Source organism: Chrysemys picta, chromosome 9 (assembly GCF_011386835.1).
Source record: "Chrysemys picta bellii isolate R12L10 chromosome 9, ASM1138683v2, whole genome shotgun sequence".
Taxonomy (NCBI): Eukaryota; Metazoa; Chordata; order Testudines; family Emydidae; genus Chrysemys; species Chrysemys picta.
This window is the reverse complement of record NC_088799.1, coordinates 13,093,489-13,117,330: the sequence shown is the minus strand read 5'-3', so window position 1 is coordinate 13,117,330 and position 23,842 is coordinate 13,093,489. Positions and strand designations below refer to the sequence as shown.

General features: G+C 38.9%; 1 protein-coding gene across 14 annotated transcripts in view; it reads left to right on the top strand.

Moving 5' to 3' along the window:
- Positions 1-23,842, top strand: part of NAALADL2 (N-acetylated alpha-linked acidic dipeptidase like 2) — a 953,294-nt gene that overhangs the window by 704,700 nt on the left and 224,752 nt on the right. For all 14 annotated transcript variants that reach the window (XM_065557737.1, XM_065557735.1, XM_065557733.1 and 11 more), the window contains 3 exons: positions 9,553-9,645; positions 15,232-15,437; positions 17,589-17,708. In XM_065557737.1, coding sequence (XP_065413809.1) covers positions 9,553-9,645; positions 15,232-15,437; positions 17,589-17,708 — 419 coding nt within the window. The remainder of the gene's footprint in view (positions 1-9,552; positions 9,646-15,231; positions 15,438-17,588; positions 17,709-23,842) is intronic.

Below are 23,842 nucleotides of genomic sequence, written 5' to 3'. Positions count from 1 at the left end.
CCTTTGTTCTAGAGAGGGACAGGATCTGCCCTGCTTCCAGCTCTACAAGACCTCTGCTTGCAGGGTCCAGGGCAGAATCATCCTAAGGATAGGGACTCAGCTTTATTTGCCTGGCAGCCTCCGGATTGGGTGGTTGATTGTTTATTTCAGTTTGTTTTATTTTACTGGGACACCAGGAGTTGCATGTTTTCTGGGAGTAAAGGGCTTGTCAGGCTCTATGCCTAGGAAAAACCTGGCCATGGTTCATCTTAGCCTGGACTGGAAGGAACAGCTTATGTCTGATTCCAAATAGAAAATACCTTGACTAAAGTTACTGTCAAGTTATCAAGGTGGAGCATTCTTGGATTTTAAATAAGAGAGTCTGTAATTAGCAACTTCACATAAAGCTAAAGAATGTGTCATGCTTTCATGTAGTGGACACACAGTCCTCAAGACCCTATGATCCTTGCTGAGGATTTGTTGGAATGGACCAAAGATTTGAGCTGGTATATATCTATGTCCTATTTAACCTATTTTAAAATTTTGCCTGCTGAGCAGAATGATACATATTAGAAGGCTGATACTTCAGACTCCCAGTTGATCCTAAGAAAGCATAAGAAATATTTCACTTCTGATGTAGAACTCATCACTTAGATGTCAGAAGAGATGAATGAGCAATTCAGACAACTGGGTGGCTTAAAATTTGTTAGGATAAAATACTCATCATTCTCTTGTCAGTATGTTTCAAAAAGCTGTAAACATCAGTAATGATTAAGCATTTATATAGAGTTTTCTTATGTTGCTTCCTCTTCCCCACAGCCCAGCAGTTTTCAAGTGATGTAATGTGACAAAGGGGTTGGGAGGATCAGGAAGGAAACATCTCAGGCACACTAAATAGTTACAACCTATGAAATAAACTGTAGGGATAAATGTTTGCCCTATATTTTGTTTTGCTTTTTGTTTACTGCAGTACAACCTCATTAATCCAGACATTTTATAACACCCCCCCCCCCCCGGGAATAAAGTAAAAATAAAAATGTTGTGGTCTCTCCCTGCATCTTAGCAAAGATTTAAGAGCAGTGTACTGTAGTGAGGTCTCAATACTATGGATCTTATTTTACTGAATATATTATGGCATATTTACTAGAATGTTATAAAGTATTATCATAAAACTAAAATACACGTATCAACATAAACAAAGTACATTTTGTGTTTCAGAAACCTTTCTTCGTTGTTGTTCATTCACTTACTTACCAATTCATGAATTTCAGCCATTTAAATTGGATCTCTGAGTTATTAGTTTCAGAGTAGCAGCCGTGTTAGTCTGTATCCGCAAAAAGAAGAACAGGAGTACTTGTGGCACCTTAGAGACTAACAAATTTATTAGAGCATAAGCTTTCGTGGACTACATCCGAAGAAGTGGGCTGTAGTCCACGAAAGCTTATGCTCTAATAAATGTGTTAGTCTCTAAGGTGCCACAAGTACTCCTGTTCTTCTTTTTGAGTTATTAGTGCCTGTTAGTGAGTTTCTGATGTACTTTTATCTGTGAAGGTATCTCGCATGTGAAATACTTCTGAATCTGAGCAATTCTGTATTTTACAGCTGTAGCTACAAGGAACATTCTAATCACTTAATAGCACTATTTTTTGGATGTTTAGTGATGAAAGTGGGTTAATAGTCAAGTCTTACAAGCATTTGAGACCTGTATTTAAAATTTTGCCTTGGGGCATAAGTGAAAATGAGATTTGTGGAGTTGTGTTAATGCAGGATGCTGGATGCACAACACAAAATTGCTATGTTAATTTGGCTCCGTTTGGTATATTTCACAGCCTCTGTTCAAGGCTATTCTAGGGAGGTTGAATCAAGAATTTGACTTTTTACAATGAAAGAGCTCTGTGGGGAGGTTTGCATTTAGCAGAACTTCACTTTGCTTGGTTACTGGTGTTAGTTCTTTACCATCCTGAGCATCAGATCCACAGATGTGGTAAGCTGCCTTTCGCACATGCTAAATGCATTTGGACTACTTTGATCTATTTAATGGCAGTCTGGATTTACTGTTAGAAAAATACTTGTGTGGTTTGTTCTCAGAAAAGATACAAATTGTTGAAAAGATTCATCTTCTTGCTTTTAGCAGCTACAGTACAGGTTCTGACTCTAGTAGTCACAGCCCTAACATTATATTACTGTAAGTAGGATGTAAGTCTTTTTTTGGTTGTTGTTTCTAAAAATGTATTCATCACAGGTGTCTCTGGGCATGTGTACGGGTCTTAAAAGCAAGACAAAATTCATTAATGTTACCTCAAAACACTCCAGCAAGAGGAAGAGAGATTTAACTTCTATGCTATGCCAACGCTCCCCTATTCTTTGGTGAACTTCTTGATGTGTTTAATACGGAGAACATCAGCCCATACACCTTGTACTGTAGCTTTATTATGGACCCTTTTGCAACTGAAGTTCTAAATAATGTTTAAATTGTGGATGCTTCCATCATTACACCAAAACATGTGCTGCTTTTTTTTTTTTAATTTGATGGTAACTGGAGAAAATTTGCTCTGCTCTCCTGCAGCGCAGTAATAAATCCAGGATGTTATGACCATGTATCACTATATTTCCTCCAAGGCCTGCTCTACAGAGATTTTGTACCACTTTAACTTTGGTTAGAGGGATTGATTTTTTACTGAAATAGTTAAATTGGTACAGCCCCTATCTGATGCAGTTATACTGGCATTAAGGCCTTGTATCTTTATAGCTTATTCCCCTAAATTTACTGGAATAAACTGTAATGGGATAAGCACTGTTATAGCAGTATAACTCTGTCCACATGAAGAAGTGGGGAGTGAGGAGGGGTATATTTCTTAACTATACCAGTTAAAACTTCAGGCTTTTTGTGTGTAGACAGAGCCTCAAGAATCTTTACATGCTTTAAAAACATTGACTTAATAAACTTCATAACATCCCTTGCATCGAGGTAGACTTGTTTATATCCATTTTTACAGAATGGTAAGCAAAAGCACTGATAGATTAAGGAACTTGAACAAGACCAAATGGTGTGTTAATAAGAGAACCAAGAATAGAAAGATTTCTAGTACCGTGTTATAACACTAACACATACTCAGGCCAAAATGTTTGTAGTCTGGGTAGAACCACTTCATGTTTTATAACCACTCTTATCTCTACAAAATGTAATTACTGATCATTACTGAATCTCCTTAATTATTGTAATACAAAACTGTATGATAGTCTGCAAGCAGATCACACCAACCGTTGGCAAAGTAGGGAGAGGTAAAACATACCTATAACTGAAAATGACTGAATGCAACCAAAGAGGGTTTGTGGCATATTTTTAAAAGAAATTATTAAAAATATTTTTTAAAAATTGAACCCTGTTTCATCTTAGCTTCACACAATTCCACATGCCAAATGGTCATTGTGTTGTGATTTACATTCAGACCTCATTTGTGAAATCTGAATCATGAATCACATAATCCTTTAGTCCCAGCATTATATGACATTGGTCCAAGGCAAACAACGTTCTCTGCCAGGCATTGCAGTAGTGCAAACCAAGCCTGTCTTCAATTCATTGGGAAAAAGGGCATAAAAAGATAAAGGTTATATCCTCTCAGTCAGCAGTAGAATGGAGCACTGTGATACTGTTGTATGTGTTTCTTCTTCAGAGCTTGCTGAAAGAACCTCATTTAATAATGTTGACCGTGCCATCAGTCAGTTATATCAATATGCGAACAACCTTGTCATTTCTTGACATAGTACATAATCATTATGTTATAAATCCAGAAGAACAAATGGAGGAAAATGCCACAAGGGAGCTCTGTGATGTATGTTACCATGTCTAGATGGCACAAGTATACTTATGTGTTGCTGCCCTGTGACTATTTGAAATGGAAGCCTTATTATTTCATAGAAATTTATAGAAAGAAGTAATCTTAAACTATATGCTGCTAATACTCATTCTTCATCATCATATGTTACAGCATTTTCTTGTAGTATATCTTTCTTTCTATTCTTTCTCAAAGATCACCCTTGAAGGCTTCGTAGTTATAAGAGACCAAAACATATTAGTTGTATTCTCTCCCCCCACTCCAAAAAAGCTTTCATTGTTGAGTTTTTATCCCAAAAGAGGAGAATACTTATTCTTCTGGGTAATTCTTAGAGGTTGATAGTTCACAAAACAGCAGCCTGGGCCTCTCAGAAAAAATAACATCTTTACTTCTGCCAAATAGAGTAGGATATGGCAAGATTTATCTATGTAATATGGATTGTTTTGAAGTTCACAGTTATCTCAGATATTCAGTGTGACACATCTGCTCCATACCAGATCAGGTCTGCCCTCTTTAGAGCCGATTTTAAGTACTGAGTTCCAGACATTCTTTACACTCAGAAACCTTTTGTATAAATAGTTGTATTGCTGATCTCTTTAGTCTAGGTCCACAGGGTTCAATCGAGTAGTGAAAAAATTAATTATGAAAGTCTTTAGACCAAGCCAGGTATTATGAATATACATGTTACTAGAAGAATGGTTTTGATATTGGACAATATTAGTTTGCTAATCAATCAAAGACTACTGCGAAAATAATTAGGGATGTTTCAGATTTGAAAGAGAGACTGAATTTAGATGATCAGTCACTTGCATGAGTAAAGAGAGTGAAAGGAAGCTTTTTATTGCAGGAACCTCAATTCATCTCTTCTTCTATGTCAAATATGTTTACAGTATACTTAGCATTTTGTATATACTGTAGCCCGTTTGGTCTCCTGTACCATGGTAGTGCATGAACTTCCTTAATGCAGTGTTGTAAACTCTCATAACCTTAAGTCTTGCAATATTTGACATTTGTCTTAAAACCCCACCTCCAGGAGACATGTAATTTTGTGAGAATCTCAGCTTTCATTTTTAAGCAAAAATAAGTTTTTAGCCTTTGTGGCTGTGGAACTTGAAAATGTGGGCCCAAATGGCTCTGAAAGCTAAAGGCAAATTAAAAATACCCTAAATGTATTCGCATTATATTTTGGAGCCTGACTGGGGATTTTTGAATGCCTGGGGTTAGCAGTGTTGCAAATATAATGTGGGGCAAAATATCCTGATAGAACTCGGTGTTCTCTGAAATCCCATAACATTACATACAGCATCATACTTGGCTTTATTTTTAAGTTTCATTTTAATTGTGATTTAAAATGGTCATCTTGTTATCATAGCATCATAGAATCATAATGTTAGAAGGGACCGCAAGGGTCACCTTATCTAACCCCCTGCCACGATGCAGTATTCATTGTGTCTCAACCATCCAAGACAGATGGCTATCCAGCACCTTTTGAAAAGTGAAGAAGCTTCCACAGCCTCCCGAGGCAGTCTGTTCCATTGTCCTACTGTTCTTACAGTTAGATTAAGTCTCAGGAAAAACTTCCTAGATCTGCCATGCTATGAACCCATTGCCTCTTGTCCTGCTCTCTGTGGCAAAAGAGAACAACTTTTCTCCATCTTTTTTATGACAGCCTTTCAATTAGCTATAGACTGCTATCATATACCCCCTTAATCTCCTCTTTTCCAAACTAAACATACTCAGTTCCTTCAGCCTTTGCTCATATGGCTTGCATTCCTCCCTTTGATCATCTTTGTCGCTTGCCTCTGGATCCTTTCCAGTTTATGTACATCCTTTCTATACACTGGTGACCAAAACTGGACATAGAACTCCAGCTGAGGTCTAACCAGCCCCAAGTAGAGTCGTACTATCACCTCCCGTGACTTGCATGCTATGCCTCTGTTAATGCAACTTTGCTTTTTTTGCAACCGCACTGCATTGCTAACTCATGTTGAGGTTATGATGCACCACAACTCCCAGGTCCTTTTGAGCAGTGCTGCGTCCAAGCCAGTTTTCCCCCATTCTGTATTTGTGCATTTGGTTTTTCTTCCCTAAGTGTAGCACTTTGTTTGTCCTTGTTGAATTTCATTTTGTTGTCTATAGTCCAGTTCCCCAATTTATCAAGATCCCTCTGAAATTTAGCTCTATCCCCCCAAATATTGGTAACCTCCCCTAGCTTTGTGCCATCTGCAAACTTGATCAGTGTGCTCGCTATAACTACATCCAGGTCATTAATGAAGACGTTAAACAATACCAGACCCAGAACAGATCCCTGTGGAACCCCACTTGAGACCTCCCTCCAGTCCGACATCATTCCATTAATAGTAACTCTTTGTTTGTGGTTGTTTAACCAATTATGTATCCACTTAATGGCAGGGGTGCTGGAACAATGTTAATAGTGGGGGTAAAGAGAGCCATTGAGCCAAACTGTATACCCATATATGATGAGAACCATTTCACATCCCCTGCACCACTAGTTCCAGCACCTATGCTTAATGGTAGTTCTGTTGAGCCTGCATTTCTCCAGCTTACTTATCATAATATCATGTGGGGCTGTGTCAAAAGCCTGTCTGAAATCCAGGTATAGTATATCCACTGCATTCCTCCTATCCACCAAATCAATTATCCTGTCAAAGAAGGAAATCACTGGTTTGGCATGATTGTTCTTGATAAATCCATGTTGGCTGCTAGTGATTACCCCTTCATCTTCCAGGTATTCGCAAATTGAATGTTATATACATTGCTGTAGTTAGTAGCTTCCCGGGTATCGAAGTCAGGCAGACTGGTCTGGAGTTCCCCAGCTCCTCCTTTTCAAAGATGGACACTGTTAGCCCTTCTCCAGCCTTCTAGGACTGTCATCTTGTCTTTCAAATTTCTGTGAGTCAGGGAAAAATTCAGGCACAGCTCCCATTGACTCCAGTAGGAGTAGTGTATTCACCAGAGACTGAATTACATCTTTAAACCCTGATTCTGCTAGTTATTCCACACGAGTGGACTCCTGCAACACAGCAGAGTAATCTGCAAAATTTTACAGTCTGAGGCTCCATTTCTGCATGTGCTCAACTTTACTCAGATCTTCATATGCCTAAACTTGAATGTGTGTGTTAACGGAGTCTTATTAGTGTATTTGGAGAAGAATTTTTCCAGAAGGAGCTCAATTTTCAAACCTTAATACCTTAAGAAAATTTCCAAATCCCACACTAAAACGGGTACCAGATTTTTAAAGGTATTTAGTCACATAGTGGTATTTTCAGAAGCATCTGGGTACCTAACTCCCATTGAAATCGATGAGTTTTAGGTGTCTAGGTGCATTTTAAAATCCCACTAAGTGCCTAAATGACAAATAAAACTGACATTTTTGTGCCTAAGTGGCAATTTGAGCATCTAATGATGGATTTAAAAATCCTATTTAATCAACATATTTGACATTGGACCCAAATATTCTCAGTGTGAGCCTGGGGCAAGATTTATTTTTAAATGTGAGCCTAATCATTATTTCAGCTTCTAAATAAGTGACTTTGCTCTTCAATAGTGCTGAGGACTGAACAGCTCCCATTACATTTAGTGGAAAACTGCTGAGCACTTTTGTCTTTATTTGTGTGATGGGTAACCATGATCGGAACAAATGGTTATGTATATTAACTAGATAACAATTAGCAAGTTTCAAGTCAAGAGAACGTTAAAAGAAAAAAAAATAATCAAAAATATTAATGATATTGATAAATCACTTTCTTTTCTTTTACTTCTGAAGTACTTTTATGGCTTAGATAAACTTAAAGTGTATTTCAAGCAGTATTAAGCTAAAATCTTCTTATAGCTTGCCAGAGAATTTAGGGAAAAGAGATAATGTTGTCAAGACCTTTAAAGTCTTTCATCAGACGCGTAGCATCAGGAACCGAGATTTGTTGTCAGAACTGTTTAAAGAAAATTAGATTTTACTTTTTTCTGTATATGCCATGGAAACCCCCTTGAGCCTTTTTGTCAGGTGTATTAAGCCTTAAAGCCTAAGCCACTTTAAACTGGAGTACTGTACAGTATGTCTATTCATTTTATTATCTCATTCCAGAACATATCACTTGCCAGAAAAAAAAAATTGTGTTGCTTTGTTGTCAATTCAAGTCTCAGTAGCCAGTGTTGATTAAGACACTGACTCAGAAAAGCATTTAAGCACATGGTTAAGTCTAGTTGTCTTGTGGGGCTTAGCATGTGTTTAAGCTTTGTTGAATTGGGACCTAATAAAACATACCACTATTAAATGCTGTAGAATTAGAACAAAGAAGTCAAATCAGCTTTGGCTTGAAAATGCTTTAAAAAAGAATGAGCAGTTCGGCTCTAGAATGGTTTTATATCCAAAATGGGTCTTGGGAATAATTTGTAGAGCATATACCAGAAAGTGTTTTCAAGTTGTATTTTATAAAAGCCAATGCTGGGAATTCTTTGGATTCATTATTGTGCAAAGCTAGAAATTCTAGTTGAAATTCCAGGTTACAATTTGAGGTTTTTACAAAGCATATAAAACAACCAAGGCATTCTTCTTCAGGAGTGTCAGTGACACGTATGGCAATACATGTCAAAACACTAACCTTAACATCGTATGAGACAGGACTCACCATGGAAATTATCAGTGGTGATTATATACTAGTAGGATCTGAATTTTCGATTGAACTGCACTCATAACTTCCACTGACTTCACTGGGCATTTCCATTGCACTCTGTGGCAAAGCCAAAGTTCTTATTAAGTTCTTACTGAGTTCTTACACGACAGCATATCCATTGATGATACTGAACATTTTGCCTGCATAAGGCATTGAGTAATAATTTGAAGTTATGACCTGTCATTTATTTCTTTAAACTATTTTCCTAAAAGCAAAGGAAGAATCTCGGCATTGTTGGATCTGCTTCGATCATTAACCGGCCATCCATTTCTGAGGTCTAGGAAATGAATGAAACCGAAATGATTTTATTCTGAATATAATTTTAAAATCAACTCATTACAAAAGTATCAGAGAATGAACCTGAACTTGAAAATCTTTCTGATAGACAGACACAAGTTAGTTTTATTTTACATATTCCAATGCACTCATCATTTAAACACTCCAGACAGCTCAGGGAGCAAGACTTGAAAACAAACTGTTTAAGAAAATACAACACCGGAAGGATAATAGTCTGTGAGCTTAAGAACAAAACAATCTTTCCACAGAACATTTTATTTTGGTTCAGTCAGTTTTCAGAAAAGGGTGTTGATACTGACTTTGGCTCAATTATGCTATTAAGATGTAATTCCAAACATCATGATGCTGGGGAGCTCCTTAAGAGACTAGAATTGACAGCCCGTATAGGGATGTGACTTGGGTGTGTCCTCCTCTAGTGGTGACTGGGCCACATGCACAGGTTGATGAGGCTACTATAAGCTCAGTGACTAGAGCTGAGTCTTTCAGCTCAGTCAGTAGAGTCTCATGTGTTTGGAATCTAGAAGTCCCTTGTTCAATCCCCACCGTTGAGGTACCTGAGTGTTACCTGAGTGTGGGAGATAGGATAGTTACCTTTTTTTGTCTGCAATCTATGTAGTTTAGTAAGTGTAAAATATATTCCCCTCTTTCTGTGGGTAGAAGGAAAGAAGGGAAATTGATGGCCTACAGGATTCTGTGGCTTGATAAATGCTAATTTAAAATGTTCGCATTTTTTGTTTTTATCTCAACAGAAAAGAGAATAATCAGTCTAAATGTTCAGACAGTCCCAACATACAAGACAATTTCTAATGTTATTGGGTATTTAAAGGGATCTACATTTCCCGGTAAGTAGACCTCTATGACTTCTATTATTACCTTTATTATTATTAATTATGTGTACAACAGTAATCCTAGGGACTGCAATAAAGTATCATGTTCCTGTTGTGCTATTCAAATATTCAATTAAAAAGGCTATTATAGCTCCAAATACTTTGATTTATGCCAGGAAACAACAGGAGGATTAAATAGAGAATTGGTTAAAAAGCAAGGAGAGATGGTACCAGTACAACAAACACGTTTTTGCACAATAAACAATAATTGTCTTTATAAACATTCATGATATTACTGTTTTGTCATTTATGTTAAGTAAATGTCTTAGGATTTCAAATTCTAGAAATTACTTTAGTGTTTGACTTGTTCTATGTAAGCAGTCTATCTGACCTTAGCAAAGGCTTAATTCTTCTTAAGTGTGGACTATTATTACATTATATTTTTAATTATATATTTGCTAGTGTTGCAGGAAGCAGGTGCAGTACATCAGTCAAAATACTGGAAATCAACGGTTTTTCTTATGTTAGTGGCCAATCCATTTGCAAATTGAATGAATTATTTTTTTAAGAAGTAATTGAATGCAAGAATCTCAATGTGTGTGATTCGTATATGTAGCAGTGGTTTGTACTGTGGCTCGATCGTGAACAGATTGCTAATAGAAAATAAGACCTAGAACAAGCTTTAGCCGTGTAGTCCAGGACCTAGAACCTACCGTGTTTATAGTGGAGATGATGGACATGCAAACCTTTGCAGTTTTACCTTTGATAAAATTTAAGACCCAGTTCTGCAGCCTTCTTTATGTTAAGTAGTAGCCTATACCATGAGTATTCCCATAGGTATCACTCTCGGAATAAGATAGTATTCCACATGAATACGGGTGGCAGAATCAGGCCTCAATAGCAACTGGGACATCAAAACACACTCAGCTCACAAAATTTCACTCAGTTCTAATACTAGTAGTAAAGCGTGCAATTATAACAGGTTTCAGAGTAGCAGCCGTGTTAGTCTGTATGCGCAAAAAGAACAGGAGTACTTGTGGCACCTTAGAGACTAACAAATTTATTAGAGCATAAGCTTTCGTGGACTACAGCCCATTTCTTCGGTGCATCCGAAGAAGTGGGCTGTAGTCCACGAAAGCTTATGCTCTAATAAATTTGTTAGTCTCTAAGGTGCCACAAGTACTCCTGTTCTTTTTAAAGAATAATAGTAATAAGAGGTCATCAAGATCAGCACAAGTAGAACATGAGTGGAATCTCCCCATGAGAACTCTTTGGCTGAAAGGAGAGAGGGCTACTTCAGCCAGTAGTGAAAGCTGCTGTTGTCTGATTGCTGTTTACCAGCATGTGGCAGTGCATTGGTGGTGTCAGTCCAATTCCTAATGGATAAATGGAATCATTCCCCAAACCATCATCAGAATTCCCCGGGTTAGCAATCTTGTTGGCAGTCTCTGTAGAGAGATTGCTGATTTAACTACTCTGTCACAAGAGGTTGTCCATTAAGGTCAGGTTTGAGGCACTGAGGTGGAGTAATAGGGAAAGCTTTCATTATCTTGTCTGTCAGTGAAATAATGGCTGCAGCTTGCAGCACTCTTAATTCAGCACCTTTCACCAGAACTAAGTCCATTGTATAAAAAAATGGAGAACAATTACTATTTGAGTATTTAATTTCAATTAGAGGTTTTATTCCACAAGAACTTGTAATTGATGTTCTCATTTGCTGCATATTTGCAAATGGCTGTCTTGGAAAAATAGCTAAGGTTGAACAGTAGAAAATGGAATGTTTAGAAAAAATCTGTCTACCGACTGAATTGCAAATTAGAAATAGGACAACAAATAAGAAACAAGCATGTATTCACCCCAAACATCAACTTCCTACAGTGCATCTTGTAATACTTTAATCAACTTCAATATTTTGTGTAACACGTGAAACTTAATGATAATATATGTAGGTACTTAAGCACATCCTAATTTTAAGAACATGTAGTCACACTGAAATCAAAAACAGACTCCAACGAGAGACTGCTGAGCTGGAATTGATATGCAAACTAGATACAATCAATTTAGGATTGAATAAGGACTGGGAATAGCTGAGCCATTACAAACATTGAATCTATCTCCCCTTGTAAGTATTCTCACACTTCTTATCAAACTGTCTGTACTGGGCTATCTTGATTATCACTTCAAAAGGTTTTTTTCTCTTACTTAATTGGCCTGTCAGAGTTGGTAAGACAACTCCCACTCCCACCTGTTCATGCTCTCTGTATGTGTGTATATATCTCCTCAATATATGTTCCATTCTATATGCATCCGAAGAAGTGGGCTGTAGCCCACGAAAGCTTATGCTCTCATAAATTTGTTAGTCTCTAAGAAAAAAGAAACAGGAGTACTTGTGGCATGTTAGAGACTAACAAATTTATGAGAGCATAAGCTTTCGTGGGCTACAGCCCACTTCTTTAGCCCACGAAAGCTAATGTTCTAATAAATTTGTTAGTCTCTAAGGTGCCACAAGTACTCCTGTTCTTTTTGCGGATACAGACTAACACGGCTGCTACTCTGAAATTAGTCTCTAAGGTGCCACAAGTACTCCTGTTCTGAAATCAATGGGACTCCTAGCTGGTATTGTAGCTGTATCCCTCCCTACTTGATGTTTTCCTGGCACATTTGTTACTTTGGCATTTTGATGTGGTTCTTTTTAGTTTTATGTGTACACGCTATTCTCCCTGGTGCTCCTATGAGTAAAGAGGGAAAGCCAAATTGATCCCTGGTGTAATTACACTGAAGACCAAGGAGCTGCATCAGGGATGGATTTTACTCCATAAAGGCTTCCAATTCTCAAGCCATCTGTTTTGATTTTTAGTTTGAGAAGTATTATAGACAGAGTTTAAAAACTCTCCCAGAGCATTTGAAATCCAGCCATAATGTTAAAGGAATAAGGGAAAGCATAAATGTGTAGTTTATTTGCAGGCACTGTGGGGAATTTAAAAAAGTAATCAAATGTATGTGGGTTTTATAGACTGCAAACAGCAAATGGTCTGCGACTGTACAAAAGGGAGGTGTAACTGACATAGGAAAACATTGTACGAAGTCACCTGAATTTCACCTTTTCTATGCTGCCCACTCCTTGCCTATCCTGCCTAAATCCTAACTCTCCACAATACTTGGTGGTTCTTCCTACTCCACTTGGGACCCACAGTTCTTATTTCTCTTTCCTCTCTTCATGCTCTCTCACTTTCCTTGCCTACTCCAGCAGGTGATTGGCAAGAGAAGCTGCTGCTGCTGCCTATCCGCTACTCTGCTGTATGGGTGACTGCTATCCCTCATGTGCTGCTCCTGCAGCCAGGGCCAGCTCTGGCTTTTTTGCTGCCCCAGGCAAAAAAGCCACGCGCCACCCTCCCCCCCCCCGGCGGGGAGCGTGGCAGGGGAGGGCGCCAAGCCCGGCCGCGGGCCCACTCTCCCCGATCAGCTGGAGTGCCGGGAGGAGGGCGGAGAGCCCGGCCGGGACTCCGCTCTCCCCGGCGGCCAGAGCGCCGCGGGGAGGACGGTGAGCCCAATCGCGGCCCCGCTCTCGGGCCAGAGCGCCGCGCCGCCCCCCCCTCCAGGTGCTGCCCCAAGCACATGCTTGGTGGGCTGGTGCCTGGAGCCGGCCCTGCCTGCAGCCTGCTGGCTCTGGGGGTTTCTGTGCATATTCAGGTGCGAGGGGTGTGGGCAGGTAAGTAGCTTCAAAAGAGCCAACTGCTGCTGTCCATGCTCCTCTCCATCAGCAGGAACTTCCTGGAGTGAAGATGTCATTTGGCAGCTTTCTCAACCACCTACTGATTCTCTGCCATCTCCTGTGAGATCTCTTTCTATCTTTCTGCCATCCCTTCCTTCCATAGACCATTCAGAGAGGGTGGTGAAAGGTAGTCTTTGCATCCCGACTAATCCCTCTGTTATAACTAGGGTGACCAGACAGCAAATGTAATAGTAATAGAAGTGTTTCCTGTAGGCCCTTGTGGGTCCCTAAGGAATACAGAAGGTGAAATTTACATCCACGAATGCCCTGTCGCCATTTGAGAGATGATATCCTCATGCTGGTTTAAAGTGTTAGGTCTTCCCATTGCCATTGCATTATATTAATAAGTTTTCCCTGGCACAGGATACAGAAATCTAATTACATTCGTTATATTTCTCATTATATTCAATTATGTATGCTTAGATTTAATTTTTGCTGACAAGCTGTACAGTTTTGTTTTAATGATTCTGTGTCAGTACTACCCAGTGAAATTGTAATCTAAAAAACAGTTGCCTTTACAAATAGATTTTCATTTTTATATTTGTTTAAAAACACATGCAAACAGCCAGGCAATATGATTAAAAAGTGCTTATGTTGCAGATACATTGCAGCAACTTCTCCAGTAAAACATGATACAGCATTATTGTACTCTACTTAAACAATGTCCCTGGGTATTACATTGACCAAAACTCTGGTAAAAAAACCCACTTTGATGGAGAGGAGTTTTATAATTAGAGAGCGCATGTCAAATTCAAAAGTGTTTGTAGGTAGTAATCACAGAAAATATCCCCAAGGAATGTGTAGTATTTAATTTCATAGGCAATTTAACGTGTGGACAATTTATATATATCCTGTTGCACTTCAGCAAATTGACAAAAAGCATGAATGAATCAGTTTGGATAAAATAAAGGATTCAAAAAATTCCAAGCCCCTTTTGCTCTCTAGAACCAACCTGACGCCCAGTGTTTTCTAGGATTCTGTTGCAATCTAAACAGTAGACATGACACAAGAAGTGAAGATCGGGAAAAGGAATTAAAGTACAAGGGTCATAACTGATGGGTCTGTTTATTTATTAGCATCTAGAGCTGGCCAAAACTCAGAATTTCATAGGAAATCCTGACATTTTGAAATGCCCTTTCTGTCCAACTCAGATCAAAAAGCAAAAATTTCTAAATTTCCTGTAAGACAAAATTAAAAAAAAAATATTTCAGAAATATTGAAATGACTTTGTCAAAATGCTTCATTTCAATAAGGTTGAAGTGCATAATTTTGATAAAGTCAAAGTTCTTCATTGTGACTTTAATCATACAGTCAAAATAATAACATTGATATGGAGCGCTTTCATAATTTTTCATAGAAAATGTTGATGAAATCAATATGTTCCCGTGAAACATTTCAGTTTAATCGAATCAGCATTTTCCAATGACAAACTGTTTTGTCATAAAATTTTTAATTAACTCCATTAGAGTTGTTTTAAAAGATTGTCAAGTATGTCCAGAGCATTGGATGGATACTCTTCATTGTACTTTAGTATAAATCCAAATAAATAATATCACAGGTTTCTCATTTAAAGCATGTGAACATCTTGATTTGGTTTCTGTATTGGACCACATGTACTTATATTAGGATGGTGTAGGTAAAGTAGAGAGAGTTGTATATATCTTGCACAAATCTTGGTATGATCATGCAAGCTTGTGTTGACATTACTTAAATATCTGTATTAGTAACACCATCAAGTATGGGCATAATGCATCCTTTATTTTTGGAATTATTTTACTGTTAAAGTCTAACTGAAACAAATGTTTTGATGATGTTGTTTTTCTTTTCAGATAGATATGTCATAGTTGGTAGCCACCACAACAGTGTATATGGTTACAGTGGACAAGAATGGGCCAGTAGCACTGCTGTCATCACAGCATTTATACAAGCCTTGATGCTAAAAGTTAAGAGAGGCTGGAGGCCTGATCGGACCATTGTTTTCTGCTCATGGGGAGGAACATCATTTGGCAACATTGGCTCATATGAATGGGCAGAGGTAAAAACTATAAACAGAAAGGAGAGAAAGAGAGAATGTCATTAATGAAAACATTTGATGATGTAGCTATGGAAACTGTGAAAAGCAGACACTACAATATGGCTATATGTGGAAGCCGCAGCTCTATTAAAAACTCTTACTTAAGTGGGATAACAGTCCAAACTACCTGGCAGGGTTGTTCCTGTACAGAACTCAACTGGCACCATTGGCCCGGGTGGACGATAAGCCTGACATTGAGCATGGAGGCCATGCCTGTTCTACACCTCAGGCCTGCCCAGGGACCTTGACTGGAAACCAAGGTTCCAAACTGTTCCTCTCCTCCATGCTGGAGGTTGGAGAGGGGAGCTGCATGATGCATGAGAACCATGGAAACATAATGCCCCACTATGCAGTGCTGTACTCATGTCAGTGTCCATTCAGCCTACTGAGTTACATGGACCTCAATTTGGACCCTTTGAACTCATTATCCTATTGGAACATCATTTGGCAACTCGCCCCGGCCCGGCCCCTGTCCCACCGCTTCTCACCCCTGCACTGCCCTCACCCTGCCCCCATTCCACCTCTTCCCCCAAGTCCCCGTCCCCTTCCCGCCCTCATTCCACCCCCTTCCCCCAAGTCCCCGCCCCTTCTCTGCCATCTCACATGAGCGCGCTGCATCCCTGCTCTTCCCCCTCCTTCCAGGAAAGTCCTAAGCAGTGCCAAACAGCTGTTAGGTGGCAAGGGGGATGGGAAGTGCTGGGAGGGAGGGAGAGGGGAGGGGAGGGGGCAGGAGGTGGGGGGGGTGGCTTGGGTGCCGAGCACCCGCTAATTTTTCTCCATGGGTGCTCCAGCCCCGGAGTACCCACAGAGTCGGCACCTATGTAGTAATTGGGTTAAATCATATTAATCTTAGCAGTAGATGTTGGCATCTCAGCGGTGCTTGATGCAGGGCTGACAGAAGGCCACCCCAGCTGTATTAACTGCACTATACACTTTTATCTGCTGGGTATTCCCTGATATTTAGAAATAAAGTTGCAGACTAAGTAAACCACATCCAGTGTCTCCTGTCCTCCTTCTGGTGTAGGCGAACAATGAGAGAAGGAAGTTTCCATACATACAAGCCATTAATCACGTATATGTTTTGGAGTCCCCATGACTAATAGTTGTTCAGTTATCACCCAGGTGTGTTTAAAAGTTAGATTCAATTTGACATGCACAATTCCTGGGCTGTTAGCTTCAACAGAATAGTAAATCAGCAGCAACTCAATGAAAATAACTTATCAGACATGCTATCCAGCTTAAATAAGATTCCAATGGATTTCCGTTGCTCAATTGAAAAGAAGAAGCCTGCAGTGAAGTTCCTGGCTGCTGAATTAGAATAATAGGTAAATAAAGGGTTAATTGCTTATCATTTGTTGGAAGCAGTTAGCACTTATCAAAACCTCATCCTTCCAAACTGATTATTCTTCAAAAACAAGAGGGGAGAAAAAAATCAAGTAGAAAGAATCCATGTGACTGAGTGGGAGCAAAATTTGTTTAGTTCCACTTCAAGTCAGCTTTACATCAGATGTAATGGTGCTACCCCCCCTTCTGCTCAATATAAAGAGCCACTTCATGCAAAGAGCAGCTCATTATTGAGAAAGCAAAGAGGATCTTTTAAAAAAAATAATTGAAGTGGTTCATACATACTACTTCCCTTGTTTAAAATGTAATCAAATGACAACACTGGATAAATTATGCAATTCAAATCTGAATTTGGGCTCCTGGTCTGAAAATTCAAGTGCATTTAACTGTTTGATAATAATTACTTTTGAAATTTGGCTTCTGTCAGGCGCAAGTTTAAAAGCCCTTCTTGTTGTTTCACAGTGTGTAATGTTTTCACTCTCGGCTTTGCAGCTATAGTCATTCTTAATTCCTCCAGGGCCTGTTTGCATTTTGTTCAGATGATGTGTGAAATGGAATTATAACTTTTGCTACAGCGAAATAAAACTCAAATATCCTTTGAAGTTTTTAAAATGATATTATAGGAAAATGAAGTTAAGTAATACTTAGGGAATCGTAGTGGAGGAAAAACATAGGGTATATTTTTTTCCCTTAAAGGAACTAAAGTAAGAAAACAAGCCTTAATTATAATCATGCATATTAATAACCATTGCTGTGCTTGTGTTGTAGGATCTCAAGAAAGTTCTCCAGAGAAACGTTGTGGCTTATGTTAGCCTCCATAACCCAGTAAGAGGCAATTCAAGTTTGCATCCTGTAGCATCGCCTTCCCTTCAGCAACTGGCAACAGAGGTTAGAGATATATTCTCCGTACAGTTCAGCTTCTCCGATGATACAATTCTTCCATTTATGTTGGTTGCTTTTACTTAATTTCACAATGAGATCCTTCTGAGTGAATACTGACAAACAGAGTTTAAGGCCAGAGGGACCACTAGACCATCTAGTCTGACCTCCTGTGTATCAGAAGCCAACACTACCACCCACACAACCAAAATTAGACCCAAGTCTTACAGCCCACAGGCAACTAGACTATTATGTGCCACAGAAAGAAAACATCTTCACTAACCTTTTTGATATTCAGTGGCTGTTTTCAATCAAGTAAACACACTAACCAGACTTAAATACTTACCATACAGATTAAACAGTGGGCAGAAAGGATAACCTACATTTCTATACTAGCTCTACGGAAAGCCCTCAAGAGTTCATTACACTAAGTCTCACTACACTTGCATGCCCTTCAGCTTTTCCACTTCTTGGCAGCTTTAAAGTAACATATTTCCTATTCATTAGCACAATTCACATTTTCCTCTTCCTTTTATGATCTTTAAAAGCTGTTTATCAAATGACATTTAAACTTGTAAATTTACCAGCGGTAACATTTTGCACAAAGGGAAACAATTACTGCTCCTATAATCAGCAGTGTGTAAAGTCAATAGGTCAAATTCTGAACTCTATTACAGCATTGTAGCTAGCAAGAAGTCATTGGAGTTATTCCACAGTTACCCTGGTGTAACAGGGCTCAGAAATTGGTCTAATAACCTTTCTATAATTTCTCAAAGGTTACAGAATTCAATATAATTTTAAATGAAATGGAAATATTTTGAAGAATGTTGAATGAAAACCCTACTAGAGCTGGGCAAATTTTTCATGCAAATAGATTTTTGGTTAAAAATGTGCATTTGGTGAATGGTTTTGGTAAATAAATAAATAAAAAAAATTGGAAATGCTGAAATGGTTTGTTTCAGCATTTCCAAAACAAACTATTTAAAATGTCTAAAACACCTTCCCCCTCAATGGAAATAAAACATTTTGTTTCCGCAAGAAATTAAAACAATAATTGTCCTATGCAAAACAAAATTTCTTTTCAATATTCTTGGTTCAGCCACCAAACTGAAAAATCACTCTTTCACCCAGCTCTACATCTTGCACTTTAGTTGTTTTTCCCAGGACATATTTCAGACTGAATAGATTAATGGGAATACATAGAATTTGCCACCCATTTTTCTACCTGTTCTCAGCTGGTACCTTATTCTTTTTTCCCATTATCCTGATTTATTGTTATATAAGAGAATCAGAAGCTGCAAATTGACTGAAGCAGTGGCATCATATCTGGGAACACTGCTTATGAGAATTATATTAAAACATGGTATCTTTTCTCACTTCATAGGAGTTGAGCATATGCTGGACATTTTGAAGGTAACCAAGCCACCCATGTATTTAAGTGCGAGTTTTTCTGTTTTCCATACTCATGTATGGGAAAGAACTAAGGAAGGAACTCTGATAGTCAATTACTTGTTTATTCCTATCGTAAACAGAGTGTCAAATTTCTGTAGCCAAGCACAATTCAATGCTGAAGGAATAAGATGCTAGTATCAGTGAAAGCTGAACCAGTTGATCTAAGGGTGTTTCTATGCTTTAACCTCAGGGTTAAGCTCAGGGTGTGATTCTTAGCTCAAGGAGACTTAAATGCATAGAATGTAGCTGCCACATCACAAATGGCAGGAGGGGCTAGCCATACCCATTATTTACCTGTCTGAGACCCTAGGTACATAATCAGGTTGGATAGCCCAGCCTGCTGGTCATGCTGCCACAGCGGCACTCTATTATTAGCACACTAGCTCAATGAGAGGTAGCGTAGTGTGAGTATGTCTCATCAAGCTGGGAGTCACACCACCAGGTCAAAGGGTAACATACCGGCTAATAAGAAGGGACCCGAGTCTGACTCAAAAGTTGGATTAATTTAGCTTTCCTGGGCACCTTCTACTTCTGGATCCCAGCCTACATCAGAAGCAAAAATTCTGGAACAGAACAAAGAAAGATATTCTCTTGTCCGGGGTTTGTGGATTCCAGGCAGGACTGACTGATTACTGACATATAAGATGACTCTTCCCCAACCTCAGGAAAAAAGGGGGCCTTTTGGGGCTGAACATTTTATACAGAACCATAGGTATGATTACAAGCGTTACTGGGACCTATCAAGGATCATTTTGTTATAAAGACTTAAAGAGATGTTTAAAAAAAAATAAGTGGTGCCATGTTGATAGACTGCAAATCTCACTATGGAGAATTTGCAATCTTGTTTCGGTGAAAACTGGATCCAGCTCCTCTCAGAAAGTTTGCAGTTTTAAATCATATATTTAAGGCATGAAGTCCATGAGGCATTCTGTTTTTCTGATAAACACTGTTTGTTTTGTTACTTTGTCTTCCTACCCTGCCCCATCCTGATAATCTGTCTGTTTTGTCCACCTGTTTTACCTCATCTAGTGCCTAAGTGGTAAGCTCTCTGAGGCAGGGACTGCCTTCTTTGTTACTTGCCTGTATAGTGCCCAGCATAACAGGGCCCTTATCCTTGACTGGGGTCCTAGGTGCAATTGTGATATAGATAATAATAGTAGAAATAAAATGCTGCCCGGTGTTGGAAGGCAAATGAAAGCTCTCTCGCTCTCTCTCTCTCTTCTCCCACTCTGCCCCAAACACCAGCATATTCTTGGAAATATTGGAAGTCAATCCTCAGTCCCGTACAATGATGTCTATGGTAGCAGTAGGTGCATTATATAGGACTTTTCCCCCAGCCTTTCTCATCATTCATGTAGCTAAGGAATCCTGAGCAAGGCTAGGTCATCATCACTCTTTCCTACCAGGAGCCAGCTTTTTCTCACCCAATGTGCTTTTTTTATAGCAAGGGCAATATTTTGTCTAAACAATGCAGTTATGGGTTTCTGCATTCTTCTCTGACACACAAAAATGTTGAAGAAACAAGACAATGTTAAAACACCACAAAGGGAACCTGTATTTTTTGTACAGTGATATCATTTTTAATTAACACAAATGCCATAGTGGTTATGACATTTAAAAAAAAATGATGTGAAGTACTGCTTCCAAACACTAGCCAGAATTGTTAGTTCATGTCAAGTATATCCTGAAGGATGGAAAAGCCAGACACAGATCTTTCATCTGTTCCCATGGGTGCTCTCAATTTGCCATCTGCTTAGGACACTTCCATGCTACTCCCTTTAAAGAGAAGAATGATCCTCTTATAAAGAATATTAATATCGCTTCCAGTAGTTGCTGAAAAGGCCAAAAATTTATGGGATTATCTCAAAGGTACATCAGCTTAAATGGAGTGAGTTTTGTTTTTTTTGGAAATTGCCTCCTCTTGCAGAAATTGTCAATTCGTTCATATTAGATTCTTGCTAACAGAGGCAGGTTGTAAAAAGTGCTTAAAAACTCCAGCAAGAGCCAAAGATAATTGTAAATACTGTAGTTTATATTTAACAGTTCATCAGAAACAGGATCCTTTGAGAACAGCCTTGTTAGAAACTGGAGCTGAAATCTGTAATTCAGGGTTTATAAACCTGTTTTTAAAAGGGAACGGAGAAATGGCTATTCTGGTTTTGCCATATAGAAATGTGAAATATTGTGGACCCATGGCAGGTATGCATGGCATGAAAGCACCTCTTCAGCTTCTCAACACAGCAGCACAACTTGTGTCACTTTTCTACTCCTAAACAGGACTTTCCATGCTAGCTTTGCCAGAGTGTCTCAGAGACGCCCAGCAATATTTTGTTAAATACTCAAAACACACACACACACACACACACACACAAAATAAAAAAATAAATAATGCAAGAATATCACTGTTCTGAGGACCTAACATGCTTGTTTTTGGTGTTTGTTGCAGGTTAAACACTGGGGATCCTTGGAAACTAGAAAGGGGAGGGAAACAGAATGGGAGGATGAAACCAGAGCTAGTAAAAAAAAGGGGGGGGGAGGGGCGGGGGCAAATTTTTAACAAAACTCTTGCAAAAAATGTGTCTCCTTCCCTTACACTCCTGAGACTAGAGGCCAATTTCCCTGGCATGCTGCCTGCCTAAAAGGATTGCTTGTTTTCCTGTGGATAGATGATTGGTACCTATGTAGAATAGCTGGTACAGATGAAAACTAGCTGGTACAGAAATCCTGGAGTTTTAGTGTGTAGCTTTCTTTAAAGATTTTTTTTCCTCTCCAGTTTTAATAAATACCATTTTTAATTTAACCATTTAACCAGTCCCACTACAGTACATCCATAAGGGAAAACAATAATTTGTTTTGTTCTGTGAGAGGATGTTGGGAAGAAAAATATACTTCTCCCAGAGCACTCAGCTATGGCAACTTGCTAAGAAATGCCACCAAAACAGTGACTGCAGTCAGCACTGACATAGGGAAAGCTGATTTGAGTGCAAAGAGTGTGGCAAGGATAGGGCACCAAATGTTATAGCCCACATGCAATGAATACAGGGCATTTCTCATTTGTTTCTGAGCATCTCTAAAGCAGACCTAACATTTTCATCAGTCTATCTCCTAGAACAAGCTCTCTTCTCTCTTTCTAGCAAGGAGAGGCCACAGAGAAAGGCATCAAAATTGGATCTTCAGATCTCTCAAGAACAAACTATTTCTATGAGGTTTCAGGCACTTTGTGGTTTTGACTGAGTTCAAAATCTCTCTCTCTCTCTCTCTCATATTAGAGGTTAATAAACATTTTTAATCTGCTAAAAGGTTCATTTCAGCTTCTCAGCCCAAGAGATGGGCAGTAGTTTGGAGAGGTTCATATTATATCTTTTGTCCATCTCTAGATGTTTACTCAATGAGAAGCTAACAGGATGGCATACCCCAAGACCCTGAATAGAGTCCCACGCAGGATTTTTCTGCTGACCCACACTAGCCTTACATGCCAACACCATGCATAACATTCAGGGTAATTACTGCTGAATCATGCTGTCTGGTGGGTCCATTCATTCCAATAAAAGAGTTGGGAGTGTCTCTTTGGGGAGAGGCAAGTAGGGACCTAAGGCAGAGGAGGTCCTGCAGGGAAACTCTAGGAACAGCCTGCGTCAGAAAGGAGCTTCAAACTGAGATTTCCTCAGTATTATTATTATTATTGAGTTACCAATAACACCAAGCCCAGGAAGATGGTGAGTTGGGTGGGATCTGTAAATTCTGTGGAAGGACAGAGTAAGGACTTGAGCTGTTCAGAGAGGAATATTTTTTTTAGAATAGTTTGTTATATAGAAGGTCAGATCTTCATTTAATTAGCAGATTCAGAGGGGGTGTTATTTCTTGATACAGAAACAATCTGCAAGTACTAATTTCATGTGCCTGTCAGTTGGAATGTTCAGTGGGATTCTGTCTGAGAAACTGAATTAAGCAAGAAGGCTAATTTAAATATTTGGATTATTTAACCAAAGAGGAATTCAAACAATTCTGAGACCTTGACACGTTTAGTGTGAACTCTTTTTATTCAGCCATGCTAATTACTGTCCACATTAATGAAAGAAAGATACTGCCAAGTAACATTTGTGCCTCTGACTATTTTTTAAGGAAAGTTATAATTTACTCACTTGCTGTGTTAATGAATCACCATTTGCTGGCAGATTGTCATTGGCAATTCAGGATTGTTTGGTGCTGGCAATCTGTCCCCCTAAATAAGACTATTAGTGGATTTGTCTAGAATTAACATTTCACAAGCATAAAAGTTACTGTGACTGACAAATTAATTGCCATTTTCTTTTCAGCCTGATGCTATGGTCAGTGCTGATAACATTCTAGAGCAATTATTTTTACTGAACCCAAAAAAACCTGCTGATTCTTTCTTTCTTTCTTTCTTTCTTTCTTTCTTTCTTTCTTTCTTTCTTTCTTTCTTTCTTTCTTTCTGAGAAAAACAGCTACTGAAAACCTCCACTAAATCCCTCCAAAAAGCCATAAGGATTTTGAGATGAAACACAAAGCACATATACTATGCCATTCACCTCATAATTATATTCACCTCCCTGCACTTTAAGCAATGGGGAGGTCGGAGGGGGTGTCATTACCAGATTCCCTGTGCACCTTCTGGAAGTACCTCGAGTCTACCAAACCAAGCTCCCTGCTCCCATTTCTCTCTTTACAGT